Source organism: Lagenorhynchus albirostris, chromosome 1, assembly GCF_949774975.1.
Source record: "Lagenorhynchus albirostris chromosome 1, mLagAlb1.1, whole genome shotgun sequence".
NCBI classification, from domain to species: domain Eukaryota; kingdom Metazoa; phylum Chordata; class Mammalia; order Artiodactyla; family Delphinidae; genus Lagenorhynchus; species Lagenorhynchus albirostris.
In genome coordinates, this window is record NC_083095.1 from 135,452,975 (window position 1) to 135,471,501 (window position 18,527).

The window sequence follows — 18,527 nt, forward strand, 5'->3', positions numbered from 1 at the left end:
CTGGATGAAGTATAGATGGTACTTCCCTGTATTATTTCTGACAACTGCATGGAATGCACATTCATTCCAAAATAAAAAGATCTGCCCCAGTACTGCTGGAATCCAGTCTTGGGTCAAAGGTGTGAAAACCCTCCTCAAAATGAGGCTCCCTGAGAGCAGGGCTGTGTCTGCCCACCCTGAGGGTCAGGTAGCACCTCCCGCCCACGCAAGCTCTACCGGCCACACCCACGGCCCAGCCCCTCACAGTGGCGGTACCTGGTGAGCAGGATGGCGGTGTCGTGGTGCAGCGGGTGGGCGTCCCTTTTCATGTTGATATTTTTCTGCCACTTGCAGAAGCTCCTCAGGGTGTTGTCTGCGTGGTGAGTGATCTTTAGGTCCTCCTGGGGGCAGAGAGCGTGGCCACTCAAGCCTATCCCTGAGCTCTGAAGGGTCAGGCCAAATTCTCCTTCACATGAAGGCGGGAGACAGAGGCCCAGAGGTGGCAGTGGGAAGACAAGCAGGCAGGCCCCCAGTCCAGCCTCCAGTCTGACAACCCTGCCTACAGGCACGTGCCAGACGGGACCTAAGAGAGGGTCAGCCAGGGACTGGGGGTGACAGATGACACTGCTTGGGCCAAGGAGGCCCTCGCTGTGCCCTTCCACATGAGGCAGCTCAGGCAAGTGGAAGGAGGACCCTGGCAGACGATGCCCATCCCCAGGGGGCAGTGTGGGGCCACGTGACTTCTCACCTCCTCATCTTCCAGCAGGACCAAGCGCACAACGGTGATGTGGATGGGGTTCCCGATGCTGGGGTCATGAAACAGGCCGGCCACCTGCCCAAGAGATAAGGGTCAGGCTGTCACCTTGGATACAGGATATGGGCAGCCTCTGCCCACCTCAAGGGGTGCACACCCAAGCTCACACAATGGGGAGCTCACCAGTGCATGCATCCCATACATGAACGTGCCCACACCTGTACACACACTTCCCCAGCCAGCAACAGCAGAACCTGGGGAGGACGAGAGGGCCTCCCGGCCCCCGGCCATTCCTGAGCACCAGTTTGGGATCCTATTCCCCAGCTCACACCTCCAAATGCTGGCTTGTTGGCCCATCTCAGGGCCCTAACCTGCCCTGGCTAGGACAGCCCTGCAGCCCCCTCCTGCCCTGAGGACACCAGGGCCAGCATCCCAGGAGTGAGCCCTCCCTTGAGGCGTGACCTGGGCACGGCCTGGGGGAGGGGTGGAGGCAGGCAGAGGCCCATCTTCCCTGGGGCTGAGAGCCATGGGGCCACGAGGGCAGGTGTGTGTGCCTCTCAGAGGCCCCCATAGCTACAAGGGCGGCTCCACACTCAGCCCCAAGACAGAAGGCCATCCCCAAAGATGGACAGTGTGCCAAGGTGCTGGGAAATGGGGGTTAAAGCTATCTGCTCTTTTAAAGCTCCCTCAGAACAAGAAAGGGGCCAGTCCACAGCTGGGGACAGTTGTCAAGGTCCCAGCAGGCAGAGATGTCAGGACACACCAGTTGTGAGTTGGCTTCTAGCAATTCCATCAAGAAAAATAATATTCAAATAGGAATGGACAAAACACACACTGTTAAGAGGGCAAAAAGCCCCTGATAATGGGGATGAATTACACTGTCAGAGCCCAAGGTCAGGAACGGTGAAGACAGCGAGGCAACGTGTCTCTGTGCCCTCCATGCACGTGCTGGAGCTGGGAGCCCCTCTGCACTGCCTTCTTCCACCACATCAGCCAGTTCTGCCTCCTAAATTCTGTCCTCTAGCCCACCTGCAGCCTTGCACCCCAGTCATCTGTCTCTGAAATGCAAACCCAATCACCCTATGCCCTTGCTTAAAGCAATGAGTGGGTCTTCACTACCCACACATAAGGCATACAGGCCTGTGCGGCATACAGGCCTGTGTGGTCTGGCCCCTGCCCACCTCTATGGCCTCACTCCCCTCCTCAAACCCCCTCACTCCTGTCTCCAACCACGTTGGCTTTCTCTCAGAATCCCATGATCCTTCCTACCACAGGGCCTTTGCAGATGCTGTGCCCTCAGCCTGGAACACCTTCCCAAGTTATCTCTCACCCTCTCTGAGCTCTCACCCCTCCATCATGTCTTTTGGGGAGCTTTATTCTACCCGACACTCCCAAACCACCATGAACTTGTCCTTCCTAGTACCCCCTCCATCACACCTTCATATTCATCAGGGTGACGGCTTCATTAACGTCTCTCTCCCATTCCACACCATAAGCTCCATGAGGGCAACGTCTGTGTGGACTCCCTCTTACAGCCCCAGTGATCTGTCCAGTACCTGGCACATGATGGACTCAAGAAACAGTTGTGGAATGAATGAATCTTGAGCACTTGCTAAGTTTTTCCAACGCGTTATTTCATTAAAAAAAAAAAAACAGTGAAAAATGAAAAGAGTACCCCGGAGAGAGTCAGATTAAAAGAACAAGTCTCTCCTAGTCGACATGCAGGTGGAGCCCAGAGGAGCCCCTGAGGGTCTGCTAAGACCTGTCCCAACAACTAGCCCAGCCCATATCCTGAGTTAGCGCTGGGACAGCTTCCTGTCACCACAAAGCCCCACCCCCAGCATATATAACACCTCTCACCGTCCCCCAACAAGTATGGAGGTGAAACAGATGCTGGGAGGGACTGGAGGGTGGCAGAGTCATTACTTGTTGACCAGATCAACCAATGAGTGTCTGTTTATGGCCTGAGGTCAGTGTGGTTGTCTGGATAAACAATACCTAGAGAAGACAAGCCCTGCTCTGGTGCAGGCCTGGAGAGCAAGCCAGGGTGGGCAGTATTCATGAGAGTAAGATCTGGGGGTTACAGGTGACCACAAGCTCCCAATGAGCTGACAGTATGACATGAGCCACTCAAAAAGGGCCTGTGACCTCCGAGGACATGAATAGAATTGAGGGCGCAAAGTTGGGTGGGGGGGACCTCTCTTGCTATGCTTGGAAGAGACCCACCTGAGCTCCCGGGCTCGGACCTGGGTCTGGCACAGAGAGGCCACTGACAGATTGGAACCTGCAGGAGGCCCTGGTGAAGAGGAGTGAGCTGTCCTGAAGGTGGCTGTGGGGCCAAAGGGCAGACGCTAAAGCAGCCACAAAAGCAGCAGTAACACTGACCGAGCCCAGCACACACAGTCCTCATGCTGGGAGCGTCACATGCCTCATCTCACTTAACCTTCTTACTTCTCAGGCAGGCATAACCATCCCCACCTTACAGATGGAGTAACGAGGCTCAAAGAGAGGCTGAATAGGGGATCAGAACCCAGATCTGACTGCATCGAAGTTTCTGCTCTTACTTCTTAAGTTTGGAAAGCGCTGCCTGCCTCCTCTCTGAGGGATTCTCAATGCCTATAGCTTTGGAGGCTCTGAGAAGTCCTGCAGTAAAGTCTGTGTTCCTTTTTTTTAACCCTGCGTTGCCAAACTTTTTCAACAGCACAATCTTTTTTCACAGAACACCTGTAGCATCCCTTGGAACAAGTACTCCCTGGAATATTCTTTGAGAAATGCTACAATGAGGCACAGCTTCCCCAGCATGGGATCCTATTCTTATGCATCCGTCACCTCATCCTTGGTACAGAGCTGGCACTCATCACATCAGCGTTACAGAACTGCTCCAGAGGGAAAGGAGGGTAAGTTCTCCCCATCCACACCACCCTGTTCCCCCATCCTTCCAGCACACTCTGGCCACCACAGCTACCCAGCTGTCCCTCTCTGGGGCTGGCTGAGGGGCAGAGAGGACAGAGCGGGACTCTGGAAGCAGATACATCTGACCTCCGGTCCCAGCTCTGCCACTCACTAGCTGTGTGACCTTGAGCAAGCCCCTTGGCCTCGCTGAACCTTTGTTCCTTCAACTATGAAACGGGGCTGAGGCTTAGATGAGGCAGTGAGCTTGGAGCACTGGACAAGCAGCAGGTGTTCGGAAGGTTCCAGCCCTAACACACGGTCCTCCTCGGAGGCTGGCTGCATGCCCGCCCATGCCCCTGCCATCTCCTGGAGTCTCCCTATCAGGTATCTAGCACTGTTAGGCTCATAGGTGCCCCGACTCTCTCCTGACCAATGCTGGACTTGCCAGCTTGGGAAAACCCGATACTGTCCAGAGCAGGTGACTGTGAGAGCCAGACACTCCCTCCTCCAGGGTGGGGCTCACAACGTAAATGTGCACGTCCTGTGAGCCTGGACAGGGAAGCAAGAAGGGGCCCTGCTTTGGGGCCAAATCCTTGACCCCTGGCACACAGGGGATGTCACGGGGGAGCCTGGAGGGCTCAGTACCTGCCCACATGGAACACTCAGAAAAAATGAGGCAAATAAACCCAGCTAACCATTGGTGGCTCCAGCCAAGCTCCTGGGCCTCCTTCAGGCTGAGCCCCTGAGTGGAGGATCTCATGGCCTGGGAACCTGACCTTGCCCACCCCGAGCCCAGAAGCCAGGCCCCGCTGTCCAGCAACAGTCCCTCCTGAACCCTGGTCTTTCGTGGTTTGTCTCCCTGGGCAGACAAGGCTAAATAGAAGCTTGGCTGGGTCTTAGAGCCCTAAAGTGCCAGGCAGAAGGCTATGGCCTTTATTCCATAAGGAGGAGGGAGCCAACATGGGTGGCCAAGTCGGGCAGGAACCGGCCCGGAGCTGAGCTTGCCAATGCAGACTGAAGTAGTGGGGGCATGGTGGCCACAGACGGCGCCCCTTTCTTTCTCTGACCCCAGGCTTCATGGCGATAAAAGGGGTGGCCAGACCTTCGATGATCCAGAGCGCACTTCCTTTAATGTTGCAGGGGGTGTGAGGCTGGCACGGGTGGAAGTCACAGCACATGACACTGGCCACATCAGCTGCAGAGCACACTGTACTGAGAACCTCACCTGTTCTCAGTCACCCAGCCCAGGAGGAAAACAGTGTTGTTCAGTGGGTGGCCTGCTAAGAATGCCAAAGGCAGAGATCTTTTCTCCCGGGGGCCCTGAGGCCTCCCACCTGCACACCCAGGGCAGCAGCAGGGAGGGACTGGTTGGCACTACAGGAGCAGGAGTCACCAGCTCCAGCCTGCCACGGTGCCCCAGGTGGGACCTGGGAGACCTAGGCTCCTGTTCAGCTCTGTCTTGCCTCGCTTGTGACCTGGGCACGTCACTCACCCTCCTGGGGCCTAGTTATCTCAACTGTCCCGTGGCGTCAAGAGCAGTATGACAATGCTGTAAGGTACTATTGTCATCCCCAGTTCACAGGTGGGCAAGCTGAGGCTAAGACAAGTAACGTGGCTTGCCCAAGGTCACCGGCTAGTAGAACACAGAACTGTACAGATCCTTCTAACTCTGCTGCGTGCTGAGGTCTCAGGCAGGGGCTGGTCTGCTTGGTCATTTCCGTGTCCCCAGCGACCAGCACAGGTCCCGGCACAGAGGAGGGAGGTTTGTTCAGAGTGGTGTGGAATGGGCCAACCAGTCTACGAGCTCCCTCAGCCTCCCCTCCCCCAGCTCTGGTCCCGGCAGGGGGTGGAGGCTGCTGAGCCAACGGGGTGGAATGACACTCAGTGGTGTCCTCACAGCAGCCCCAAAGGCCCCACCTCTGCCCAGGCTCTCTCCTAGTGACTCCCTGCGGGGCCTCCCATCCCCTCCTGGACTTAGGAGCTGGAAGCTTATACCTCCTGCTTGGGGCCTGGGGTACACCCACCCTCTGTACCTCAACACCACCATCCCCTGGCAGCCCTCGCCGCCCCCCACGCACCGCCCGCAGCAGCCTCACCATGTTCATGATGGTCAGCACGTAGCTCTCGACATTTGGCTGCCCGTGGTACTCCACCATTTTAGCATCAGCTACCACCAGGGTCTCCACCCACTTCTCTTTGCTGACCGAGCGCTGGTGTAGACGCCTCGGCCGCTGCCGCCGCCACTGCTGCCGCTGCTCCCAACGCTCCCGCCGGGGCTCCAGCTCCGGGGACTCTGTGGGCCCCAGACGGGCTGTGGGTTAGCTGCCAGTAGACTGGCCCAGGGCACACGTCTCAAGGGCCTTTCCCCAGTGAGCTCTCTCTGGGTCAGGGGGAACAGTGCTGGGATCAGAGGCAAAAGGCCTGGACTCCCGTCATGGCTTTGCCCCAGACCTGTGCTGTGTGACCCTGACCTGGTCACTTCCCTTCTCTGATCCTGGGGGATGCCTGACTATAAATAGATACGCTGATCAGCCTCACAGAGTGACTTCGGGGGGCTAATGAAATGGTGGATATGAACACAGTAAAGCACTGTGTCCGTGAGGCAAGCTCCTAAGCCCCTATCTCCCCACACTGATCCCTCCCTCGCTGGGGGGTAAGTACATCCCAGCATATGCAGATCCCCGGCCTAACCCCCAGCCTGGGGAGGCTGACCAAGACCCCAACCAGCTGACCCCACTGGGGACCTGCCCCACTGACCCACGCTACCCCCAGATCAGAAGAGGAAGCACATCTATGAAGCTGGGGAAACTGAGGGTGAGAAGCATGCCTCTTTGGTTATCTGTTCCAGCAAAGAGAGTCCCTGAGCTGTGGGCAGCTTGTGAAGTTGGAGCAGTCCCCAAACCCCAGCAGCCCTTAGCAGGCAGCTCCTTACAGAGACTGGCCAGCACTGACTGTGGCCACTCTGCAGAAGAGGTGCTGGGTGCCACACTCTAGGTCTCCAAAATGCAAGTCAGCTATCCTGGGCTGGGACCAGAGTGGGGAGGGGAGGGAGGTTCCTGGCTAGCTGTCCTGCTGGGGTTGGGTATGGCCCGGCCTCACCTGGACACTCGAAGAATAGTTGGCACAGCTGGAGGTGCCCCAGGCAGTGAGTGGGGAGGGGCAGGGAGAGACAGAGACGGAGCCCTGAGGTGGGGAGACGGAGGAGCTGACAGTGAGAGGTGCCAGTCCAGGGCATGAGCGGGGGCAGGCCTGAGAGGCAGAGGCCTCAGGCCCGCGGCACATTTGGAGGTCGCAGGCTATGATGATGTGTCTGTCGTTCTGTGTCCCTTTGGTCTAAAAGGAGCTGGGCATGGAGGTGTTGACAGAGGTTTCTAGAAGGCCCCTCCATGCCCCCAGACCCATCCCCTCCCCCAGAGCTGGTAGCAGAGAAACATACCTTTCACCCCACAGGTGCCTGGAGCCCTGGGGTCCCCCGGCTCTGCCCACCTCTCAGGGGCTTGGCGCTTGTATACCACGTGTGGCTGGGCGCGGCCAGGGCGGGCTGGGACACCATCCAGGGGCTCAATGAAGTAGTCCTCGTTGGAGAGCTGGAACACACCTTTCTGGGAAAGAAGCACCAGGGTCACTTGGGGAGGGCTGGCACTCAGCTGCTCTTCCCACCCATCCCAGAGGCCTGTCCTGCCCAGCGGAGCCCACCACCCCAGCTGACCCTGACACACTGTGCTTTCCTCCCTCTGGGCCTTTGTTCACTTTGTACCCTCTGCCTGGAATGTCCTTCCTTACAGCTCCACCCAGCCAAAGGCTTCCAGGCTAAGCTCAGGAGCCACCAGCCTAGCAAGCTGCTCCCACCCTACCCCTTAGCCCATAAGAAGCAAGAAGTGGGTCTGCATCTCCTGCATCCCCAAAGAAAAGCAGGAATTACAATTAAAAGCTTAACATCAAGAAGAAGAAAAAAAGTCCTGGGGATGTAATGTACAGCATGGTGACTACAGTTAATACTGTATTGTGTATTTGGAAGTTGCAAAGAAAGATCTTAAAAGTTCTCATCACAAGAAAAACAACTCTATGTACATAAATTTGTAACTAGACTTATTGTGATCATTTCACAACACATAGGTGTCGAACTGTTGTCTGAAACTAATATTTCAATGATATCTCAATAAAAAGAAAGAAATTTGATCACAGAAAGAAAGAAAGAAAGAAAGAAAGAAATGGGTCTGCTTCCGAATCTAACGAGATGTCCACAGAGATGCCCACTGCCACGAGGACATCCTTGTCCCTGGTCCCAGGGTCTGCCAGAGAAGGAAAGCTGGCAGGGATGTCTTGGTCATGTCCGCTGGTATTCAGAGAGGCCAGAGGAAGGAGGGGCCTTGGTAAGTATCTTTGAGCAGCCCACCACCTCCTGGGGGAGCTCAGGACTCCAAGACGGAAGAAGGTTTTACTCCCTTGGACCTCCCTCACTGGCTCCAAGTCGGCCAGTTGCGTCACTCAGGGCCAGAGAACCTGGAGCGCTAGACAGTGCATCATCAGCTCTAGGGGCTGGAGGCCTGGGGTGAATGCAGACTCCACCACTGGATACCTGGGTGACCTTGGGCAAGTTCTCTGAGCCTGCTTCCTCATTTGTAAAGTGGAAATGATACACCTGTCGCTCAGGCTCAACAAGATTAATCAGCTATATGGAAAGGGAGGGGCACAGACTGGGTAAATGAGAGACTTTCCCAGGCATATGGGCTCTCAATGGCCCAGATACCCTAGAGCCTGTGAGGTGGGCTGTATTAGGCCCTGCCCTGCCACAGCCCATGGCTTTTCCTGAGCAATCTGAGCTGAGGTTCCCCCCCACCAACAGTGGATGGCTGAGAATGTGCAACCCTTCAACTCCTCCCACACCCCACGCTTGGGAGCTGGGAGCAGAAAGGGGCCCTATCCTGCTTGGAGTGGAGCTGCTCTAACTGGGCACTCAAGCAGAGGGAGGCAATTAGGGCTGCAGGCAGTAGCCAGCATTACCTCAACCCAGAAAAACCTGGAGGTTGAGGCCTGCTCTCATCACCCCCTGAGGCAAGGTAAAGGTGAGGAAGCCTGTCCTGGAGAACAGCAGCCTAAAGGGTGGGGGGCGTGGAGGGAAACAAAGTCATAACTGATCCCCCAAAGAAGAGGGATTCAGCTGCTTTCTAAGTTAGTCTACACACACCACAAACAGTGGTTCTCAAAGTGAGGTGTCTGGACCTGCAGCTTCAACACTATCTGAGAAATTGCCAGAAATTCAGATTTTGCTACCCGCCCCCCCCCCCCCAAGGTACACTGGGTTTTTAACAAGGCCTGGGTGACTCTGGCTCGCATTAAAGTTTGAGAACTGCTAGAGAACAAAGAGGCCTACGTTGTCCACCCCATTTTACAGGTGTGAATACTGAGGCTGGGAGAGGAAAAGCCAACAGGCCGAAGTTAGCAGCAGGTCCGTGGCCAGGCCGGGGGCAGCCCTGCGTCCCGCCAGCGCACCCTGCGCACACTCACCAGGCCGTCGCAGGCGCTGATGGCTGCCAGGCCACCCTCGAGCTCAGGGTCCTGCACCTCGCCGAGCAGGTGGCAGGCGGGGGCGTGGGCCCGGATGTGCGCGCGGCCCAGGCCGCCGCGCCGCCGAGTCTCGCTCACGAAGCCGGGCGCCAGCAGGTGCGAATTGGCTGTCAGGTTGAAGCGCAGCTCCCGGCCACGGTACTGCAGCTCGTAGAAAGCGGGCGCGGCGGGGCGCGCGGACACGTCCCTCTTACGCAGCGCGCGCGGCCACAGCTCGTAGGACAGGAAGGAGCCCCCCGCGTCCACGCGCACCGGGTGCACGATGTCCAACGCTGCCCGGCCCTCGGCGGTGTGCTCTGCAGAGAGAAGAGCCGGACCGGAGTGGGGAGCGGCCGAGAGGGCGGCTGAAGTCTGAGCGCCGGGACTCAAACACCCACCACCTCTGCTATTTCACCTCTCCGTGCCTCGATGGCTCCATCTAGGTTATCAGGATAACCTCTTAACAGGTTTCCCTGCTTCCGCGATTGCCCGTGTGGCATCCCTCTCCCCTAGTTTTCTTTCAGCGTAGCAGTCACAGGGATTCGTTCCAAATCAGTCAGATCATGGCCCTCCTCTGCTCCAAACCCTGCAGTGGCCTCCAGCTCACACACAGCAGGAGATAGAGTTATGGCGATGGCCTGTGAGGCTTTAGGCAAGGTTACCGCTCCAATCTCATCTCTGCTACACTTCCCGAGTTCCCTCCCCTCGGCCACTGGCCTCCTTGCTGTTCCTCAGTCAGACATGCTCCTGCCTCAGGATTTCGCTTTGCTATTCCCTCCACCGGAAACACGCGAACCTCAGTGTTCCATCTGACTAAACCCCTCACTTCTTTTCAAGTCCTTCTTCAAAGCTCTCCTCGATTTATTTTAAAATTGCAACTCCCTGGCTCTCCCTATTCCCCCTTCCCTGCTTTATTTTTCCCCATAGCACTTCTGACATACTGTATCACTTAACATTTTCATTCTTTTTCCTATTTTTCTTTCTCCATCTCCTCCCAGTGTGAACTCTAGGAGGGCAAGAATCTTCATAGTCTTTGCTGAAGAGTTTAAGTGCCAGAGTATCTGGAAACTAGTAGTTTCTCAGTAAATGTTTGTGTACAATCTGTAGAATGGGGATAATTACTTACACTTTGGGAGCTGAGGATTAAATGAACTGAACTGCTCCACATATAGCCTGGCCCACTGACTGAACATGATGGCAAGTATGATTAGTATGACTATTAGCCTAATGGATTTTTTTTTAAGTGCCCGAGGGTTCTGCACACATCTCCAGCTCTCCTGAGATGGGGAGTCAGAGAAGGACCACCCAGGTAGGGCCCCCTAGCCCCTCATCACTACCACTTCGGCGGAGCAGCTCTAGTTTATTTCTTTCACATTTAAGAGTTTGAATGAAAATGTTCCAGGGCTGCAAAACTTCTGCTCAGGCCCTTGCCATTTGCAGAATCCTCTCATAGTCAGTCTGCTTGGATTTCCCAGTAAGGCTTCATTCTTAACCTTTTTTTGCCATGGACTCCTTCTCAGAAAAATGTTTTTAAATGTATAAGAATAATATACCAAGGAAATACCAAGGAAATTGATTATATTGAAATACAGTTGTCAAAATAATTTAAAAAGTAGATGTGAAATTATGTGCTCCTTTACTAATGCACTAAACAAGATCTAATGGCAAATTTAACAACTATGGTGATTTAGAAGTAGTGATAAATGTCAACCTTATTTCAAGATACCTGCAACTGTATTGAGATAAAATATTTTGCTTTTCCTATTGGTAGCAAAATCACAGATACTGCCAACACTATGGTGATTTGTTGCTAATATTTATAATTGAAGGAAATGCTACATTTCACTTCAAGGTTACAAAAGTTAAAGATGTAATATATTCCCATCCAAGGTCATGGAGCCTCTGAATTCTACCCAGGTCTCTATGGCTGCAGATCCAGGTTAGGACACCTGCGGTAGAGTCCCCAGATTGTTTCTGGAGAATGCAAAGAGACATTCAGAGAAGTGCAGAGACTGGCTTAAAGCCACACAGCGAGAGTAATAAAGTCTCCCAAATGGCTTCAATCTCTCAGTAACATCGTTCTACATTCAGCAGTCCGTCCCTTGCTGGGCCTCAGTTTCCCCTTCGCCAGCGTAAGGAGTTGGACCAGATCAAGTTTTTCAAACTATTTTGGCCACCAGACCTAGTCTTCAAAAGAAATCTCATGGGGACACATACACACATAAGAGCAGCACTGCTGGGGGTGGGCGGGAACCCCAGGGCTGGTGCTCTTGTTCCCCCTTTTCCTTCTCTGCAGTTCCCAGGCTCTGAGGTACAGGTAGGAAACTGGCCCATGTGAAGTGTCTCCCAGCTTCAGGTCCTGCCCAGATCAACTGGCTTTATGCTCAGCTCCTAGGATCCTGGCTGCTCGTGACAATAACCCCTCGAGGCCACAAGAATGCCTGAGTGCCCTGCAGCTGTCCCACAGGGCTCTCTGTGTGGCCACTGCTGGGGCTGGAAGGGAAGCCAAGCCCAGCCTGAAGCTCCATCCAGGCCAGGCCGCAGAAACCCAAACCGCCCTCCAATCTGTCTCCTGTCAAACCACGTGTAAAGCGCCCTGCACACGCCAGTGGTGTGCCCCCCTGCTGAGGACAACCCCCGCGGCCCACAACTGCCCCAGCAAGCCAGCCATCAGGGCACGGTCCTCTAAGAGCATGCTCGAGCGAGGCAGGGTAGGCTGGGGTGACTTGCCGTGTGGCTCTGGACAAATTTTCCCTGTCTCTGAATTTCAGGAAGGCACCAGTGCAAGGATTTTCCAGACATCTCAGATGAGAATTTGTTAAAAACAAATTCCCAGGCCCTGCCCCAGACCCACTGAATCAGCATCTCCAGGAAACAGGACTGGGAAGCTGTGGGGTTTGTTAAAAAAATTTTTTAACATCTTTATTGGAGTATAATTGCTTTACAATGGTGTGTTAGTTTCTGCTGTATAATAAAGTGAATCAGCTATACGTATACATATATCCCCATATCTCCTCCCTCTTGCGTCTCCCTCCCTCCCACCCTCCCTATCCCACCCCTCTAGGTGGTCACAAAGCACCGAGCTGATCTCCCTGTGCTATGCAGCTGCTTCCAACTAGCTATCTACCTTACGTTTGGTAGTGTATATAAGTCCATGCCACTCTCTCACTTCGTCCCAGCTTCCCCTTCCCCCTCCCCGTGTCCTCAAGTCCATTGGAAGCTGTGTTTTTACCAAGAGCCTCAGGAGACTGTGATCATCAGGGAAGTTAGGAAATTCCTCACTGGAAGTGAACCTGGCTGAACATCGGCAGTACCTGGAGAGCTCTGAAAAACTGCAGCTGTGCAGGACCCAGCCCAGAGATTCCGATTCCATAGGTCCAGGGCTCTGAGGCCCCAGAATCTGTATTTTTTTCTGTATTTTTCTAAACCTTCTGGGGATTCTGTTGTAACCATTTCAGGGCTGGCATTTGAAAGCCACTGGGCTGGATAATTGAAGGAGACTTCTTGCTCTGACATCCTAATAAGGGCAATTGGGATGGCAACTCCACAACCACAGCCGGCAGACTTGTTTTTTTGTTTGTCAGTGTATTGACTTGGGGGGGGGGTGGCGTGGTTTGTTGGGCTGGCAAAAATGTTGGAAAGTATTTAATCAGTTGCTAGTGTTTAAAAAAATCACATAATTTTGTATAAAAATCTCCATTTTCAGCTTAAAGTCTTATCATCCATCCCTGTCAGGCCTAAATTCACACTTGTCAAAAGTGGCCCTTTAGAGAGGGCCTGTGCTCCCCCATCTGCCTCAGTCTCTACCACTCCCTATGGTGTTCTCAACACTGCAGCTAAATATAGCTTTGCCCTCAGCTTCACACTTGTCTTTCATTCAGTAAAGAACTGAATCTCTAACAAAAATGGGAAAACAAGGGGTGGGCCAAGAAGCCCCATGTTTCGAGAAAAATGTCTTCCCACCAGCCTTGTTATGTTACCTGCCTGGTCCATCCCTCAGAATAGAGAAATGGGTGCAGGGCACTCGTGATCCTTACCCCCCACACAGTGCTGAGAAGGTCCAAGAGAGGGGAGGGGATACCCCACAGATGGACGGGGGATGAAGAAAATCTTCGTTAAAGGGGCACATGTGAAATGTCCCTTGACATACAGGTATGTATTTAAGCGTGAAGATGGGGAGGGCATCTTGGTGGTGGACACCATGTGGTAGACCCCCAGAGAAGTAGGAAAAAGCCAGGGGTGAGGGGAACAAGCAGTAAGAAGCTTGGCCCAGGTGTGTGTTTTGTGAAATGAGAGACAATGGAGTGACAAAATAATGCACTGTCAAAAGTATGGGCTTTAAACATAGGAAGACCCAGGTTCAGGTGCCCACTTGGCCACTTCATAGTTGTGTGGCCTAGACAGTCACTGAATCTTGCTGAGCCTCAGTTTCCTCAACTGCTCAGAGAATCCAGGTCAGAAAACTTAAGGAGGGTCACAGGGCAAATAGAGAATAAGACAACAGCCACACTCCAAGGCTTTGTTTTAGATGAGTATTAACAGCAGTTCCCAGGGCATGAACCGTCACAGCCAACGCTGCTGAAGACAAGCTGAAGGTCTGGGAGTGCTAAGGCTAACCGGCCATGACTTGCTCAGTATACCAGAAAAACGAAAGCTACATGGCATACTTCTAGGCAACAGCAGTGTCCTCAAACGTGTGCGGGTGGGAGAGGGGAGTATGTATGTGGCTGGGGAATCGGAACCACTGGGGAGAAATGGCTCCAAGAGCTCAACAGTGTCCCTGGGGAGGGATCCATGACCTCGGGGTCATGCGGTCCTGTTGACAATCCCTGCTCCAGATCTTGGGAAATTATTGCAAGACAGAAATTCAAGTGATTTATAAAGAAGCATCCTCTTAAGTTCAAAAATGTAATGGGGCTAAGTAGGAATATGCTGCAGGTGAAAGGCATTAGAATTAATGTGCTCTAGAGACAGAGTGCCTGGGTTTGAATTTGCAGCTCTGCCACCTACAGCTGTGAGGCCATGGGTAAATTACTCAACCACACAGTCTCGGTCCTTCCATCTGTAAAATGGGTATGATCATAATCGTACCTTAGGTTGTGTAAGAATTCAATGAGTTAATACGTAAGTGCTTAGTACAGGAGATAACATATAGCAAATGTGAACTAAGTTATGACTGAAAATTAGCAAGAGAAGTTCTAAGGTATACTTAGCTATTTCTTGAAAAACCTGTTTTATCTCTTTGCCTAATGGTGTAATAAAATATCTTTTAATCAAAAATTTAAAAATACTTACAGGATGTTACCACTTTTACTGCAATAATTTTCATCTTCTTGTTTTGTTCTGCATTCATTTTCAATAGTCAATTTGTATCATTTTGCCATTAAAATATTTTTAAATGAGGACAGAGTGAGTTAAAAAATAAACAACTCTTTCAACGTCTCCGACAGCTGACCCCTGGTAGCAACAGTGATGGCTGAACCTACCACCACCCAGTGCCAGCAAAGGGTAATTGCAGGTTCCAGTCTCTGGTTTGTGGGTGCATCAGAGCTGAGCCAACAGAGCTAAATCTACAGCAGGATGGGAGCAGGGACTACTCGTGGTTTATGGCTGAGACTGTCTTGCCAGGGTGTGACTGGACGGAGTTCCTGCCACAATGGGTGTTGAATACTTTGAATATCACCCCTAGGTGACAGAACTGTCACTTTGGAGCTTTTCCCAAAGAAATGCCAACATGGTGTTTACTCTCACCTCCTTATCGAGTACCTGAGTTACAATCCAGCCCTTCAAATGACCCACAGTTCATGCCAAAGAGAAAAAATAACCAGGGTGTGTGTGTGTGTGTGTGTGTGTGTGACACACACACCCTCCTCCTTGAGTCTGTCCTCACTTGCCTCACTTGCACACACACATAGAGCTCACATGTGTGATACAGTGTTTTGATGGCCCCTGCTCCAGTCCCAGCAATCCTAACAAGTCCTTGGTTTGTCACATTTTCCTAAAAGTGAGCCCAAGATAAGTTCTCTGGCCTGAAAGAAGGTAGCATTCAGTGGGCAGGGGCCCTGGTCTACATCCCCCAGGCAAGTCCAAAGAAAATGACGAAGCTCAACAGCCTCAGGATCAGGCATCCTGATCGGGAGCAGACTGGGGAGAGCCCCATGCTACGTATCAATGGGAGTACTAGAGACAGACACTCACCTTGAAGGGGGACCCAGATTAGATAGGAGGGGTGCCTGCCTCGCTCCACCCCAAATGGCAGGTTCAAGTTACAGGACACACCAAGGACTCCCTGATCTTACTGGGTCTGCCTGGCAGATTAATAAAAATCACGGCCACCACGTGGTAGGCTCTCTGCTCTGTGCAAAACAATCACATTTAGCATCTCACTTAATTCTCACAAAAACCCTTGGAGGTAGGTACCATTATCCCCATTTAACAAAATGGGCAACCTCATACATGTGTCTGGTCTGCAGTAGAAGTAAAGGGGACCCTGACCACAGGGGACTCCCCCACCCCACGTTTCTCCCACAGCTGCCAGGGGGCCTGGACCCAAGTTCAGGCTCAGGGGCAGTTCCTTGGGGTAACCACTTTCCTGCTCCCTCATCTCCATCACCTGGTTCTTCCTCATGGGTCCCCAGCTCTGGACAGAAGGAAAACACAGGCTTTACCCAAGTAGCCCAGGAGTCCAAACCAGCAGGTCACTCTCCTCTCTGAACCTCTTTCCTCATTTATAAAAGGACTTTCCATCACACACCTTGCAGAGTTGTTGTGGAGCTGATGAGAAGTAAGAACTAGGGAGCCTGGCACATGGTATTTCTCATTAGATGTTTGCTCTATCCCCTACGCATTGCTGCTAGATAGGGAGCCTCCCCCCTAAAACACTGCCTTCATCAGCTGCTCCCCTCAACGGCTCCCCCGACCTCTAAGATCTGGTTTAAATGTCCCCTACGTTCCGGCCAATATGCTTTTCTAGCCTCACAACCGCAATCCCTCTGCTGGGGAGGCAGGTCTCCCCCAGGCCCAGCACGCAGGCCTAATCTAGCCACCTCCCTCCACCAAGCCCGGCCGGGATGCACCCCCACCCCCAACACGCACCCTTCCAGCCCATCCAAAGTTCATCCATCCTTCCAGTCCCTCCAAGCTCAGGCCCCTCCTCTCCTACAAAGCCTTCCCGTCTGCCTCGCCAGAACGGCTCTCCCCACTACTCGACCCGCCCCCATCAGACCAGGAGCTCCCTGAGGGGCAGGCCAGGGGTCCTCTACACCCTCTGTTCCTAAATTCCCAGGCCGTCTACTCCGGACGCTCCAGGACCTCCGCGGCCCGGCGGTCGGCGGCGGACGGCGGCGGAGCAAGATTCTGGACACTGGCCAGAGGCTCGTCGGAGGCCAGCCGGCCGGGGCGGGGAGAGCCAAGCCCAGGGCTGGGGAAAGAAGCTCCTTCTCCCCGCTCCACTCCAGGCGCCTTCACACTTGGGGGAGGGGGAGGCAGGAAGCGCAAGGACCGCGGGAGACCCGGCCCGGGGAGCCGCCGAGGGCCGGTAGGCACCTAGAGGCGGTGGGTAGGGGCCGGGGCGGGAGCGCGGCGGGGGACCGCGTAGACCTGCGACCCCGAGCCCTGGTCCGCAGCACCCTGGCCAGCCTGCTTTCCAGACGAGGCGCACTGAGGAGGGCGAGAAGCTGAATCCATCGCGTGTAAGCCACGCTCCGTCCAGTTCCTCCGACGAGAGATCCCCGGGAGAGTCAGACGCGCTCTGCGGTACCCGAGGTGGGGAAACTGGAGCCCGAAGAGCGTCTAAGAGGCTCTTTCCGGCTACAGGCAAGGTGGGTAACGGAGTCGGGGGCCAGGGAAGGCTCCCTGGAGGCGCGGTTTCGCGGCCCCAACCCCACCCCTGTCACTAACACCAGGGGGCGCGACAGCTCCAGGCAGAACCTGGCGGGCACAGCGTCTTGCAGAGGTGAGAAGGGGCTAAACTGAGGCTGGGGAAGCGGGGAGGGGTGGCAGGGCCGGCCGGCCGGCCGGGGCAGGGCGACCACCCACCTGGTACAGATCCGTGGGCGCCGGGCGCCAGAGCGCAGAGGAACAGGAGGAGTGGGCGCAGCAGCAGCGCGGGGCTGCGGGGATTCGGGCCGCCGGGCATGGCCGGTGCCGGGCGGCCGCCGGGCGATCCCGCGCGCACACTCTTCGTCTCGTCCGCTCGCTGCCCGGTCCCGGGTCCGGCTCAGGACATGCCCGACCCGCGTGCAGCTCCCGGCGTCCCGGGCCCGGACTCCGGCCCGGCGGGTGGCTACGCTCAGTCCGCTGGCAACAAAGGCTGCAGAGCCCGCCCCCTCGGCCGGCAGCGGAGGCAAAGAAAAGACCGGAGAGTGAGAAAGAGAGAAAGAAAGAAAGGGAGGGAGGGAGGGAGAGAAGTCGCCGGCCCCCGCCCCGCCCCTCGGGCTCCTTCCCCCGCCCCCGGCCCGCCCTTCAGCTCCGGCTCGGCCTCGCCCCGCCCTGGCCCCGCCCTCGCGGGCCACTCGGGGCCGGTGCCGGCGGCCCACCGCTCTAGGGCGGAGCTGGGGCAGGGAGCTGGTAGCGCCCCCAGACGGCCGCTTGGCCGCCCACCGGGCCGAGGGCGCCCTCTGGCGGTGGAGCCGAGCAGGCCCCTCCCGACCTGAGCCCCCCAAGGCCCCCCAAAGAATCTGGAATTTCTGGAATTTCTGCCTTGTCCCTAAACTGTGCTCGAGGAGGCGCCCTCCGGTGTGCTCCCTGGGCTAGGCAGGCCTGCCCTTCTGAGGAAAAGGGACACGGAGGCCTCCCGAGGGTCCAGGGTCTCGAAAGCCAGGTGGAGAGAGAGGCCCAGACTCTTCCCAAGTGGGCAGCTGTTTCCCACGAGGGGCGGGGTCTCTCCATTCCTCATGTCCAGACTCCTTTCCAAGTGTGTTTGCCTGGAGGGAAGCAAAGCATTCGGCCCACGGGCTGGAGCCCACAGACTCTCAGCAGGGGCCCCCTGGGAGCTTGGAGGCCAGCCAACCCCAGCCTCACATCCTCCGCTGCAAACACAGGCCATCTGTCCTTCCGTGGCCGCAGCCCTGATCCTGGCTTCCTGCTCCCTCCCCCGATGCTCCCAGGAGCCCCCGCCCCTGTCAAGGAGCACTCCCACCCTCCACCTCCTGCTTCACTAAACCTGGTCGACCTCTTGTTCCTCAGGACAGTGGTGGCCCGCTTTCTTCCCCCGGCCAGCCTTTGTGTAGCCACCCCCCTGCCTTCTGCTGCCCACATACCTCCTCCCTGTTCAATCTCACATGCACTTTCCCTCATTCCTGGAAGCTCCCTCTGGCTCCTTCACCCCAAGCCCTGCTGCCCTCCTGGGGGACCC

General features: G+C 55.1%; 1 protein-coding gene across 3 annotated transcripts in view; it reads right to left on the reverse strand.

Moving 5' to 3' along the window:
* Positions 1–17,488, reverse strand: part of ADAMTS7 (ADAM metallopeptidase with thrombospondin type 1 motif 7) — a 57,237-nt gene extending 39,749 nt beyond the window's left edge. For all 3 annotated transcript variants that reach the window (XR_009541621.1, XM_060155198.1, XM_060155190.1), the window contains exons 1-6: positions 17,210–17,488; positions 9,134–9,489; positions 7,062–7,227; positions 5,722–5,918; positions 728–811; positions 256–380 (exon numbers count right to left, since the gene is read on the reverse strand). Coding sequence is in view for 2 of the 3 variants with exons in the window: in XM_060155198.1 (XP_060011181.1) it covers positions 256–380; positions 728–811; positions 5,722–5,918; positions 7,062–7,227; positions 9,134–9,489; positions 17,210–17,309 (1,028 nt within the window). In the remaining variant the exon portion in view is untranslated. The remainder of the gene's footprint in view (positions 1–255; positions 381–727; positions 812–5,721; positions 5,919–7,061; positions 7,228–9,133; positions 9,490–17,209) is intronic.
* Between the last annotated feature and the right edge of the window lie 1,039 nt (positions 17,489–18,527).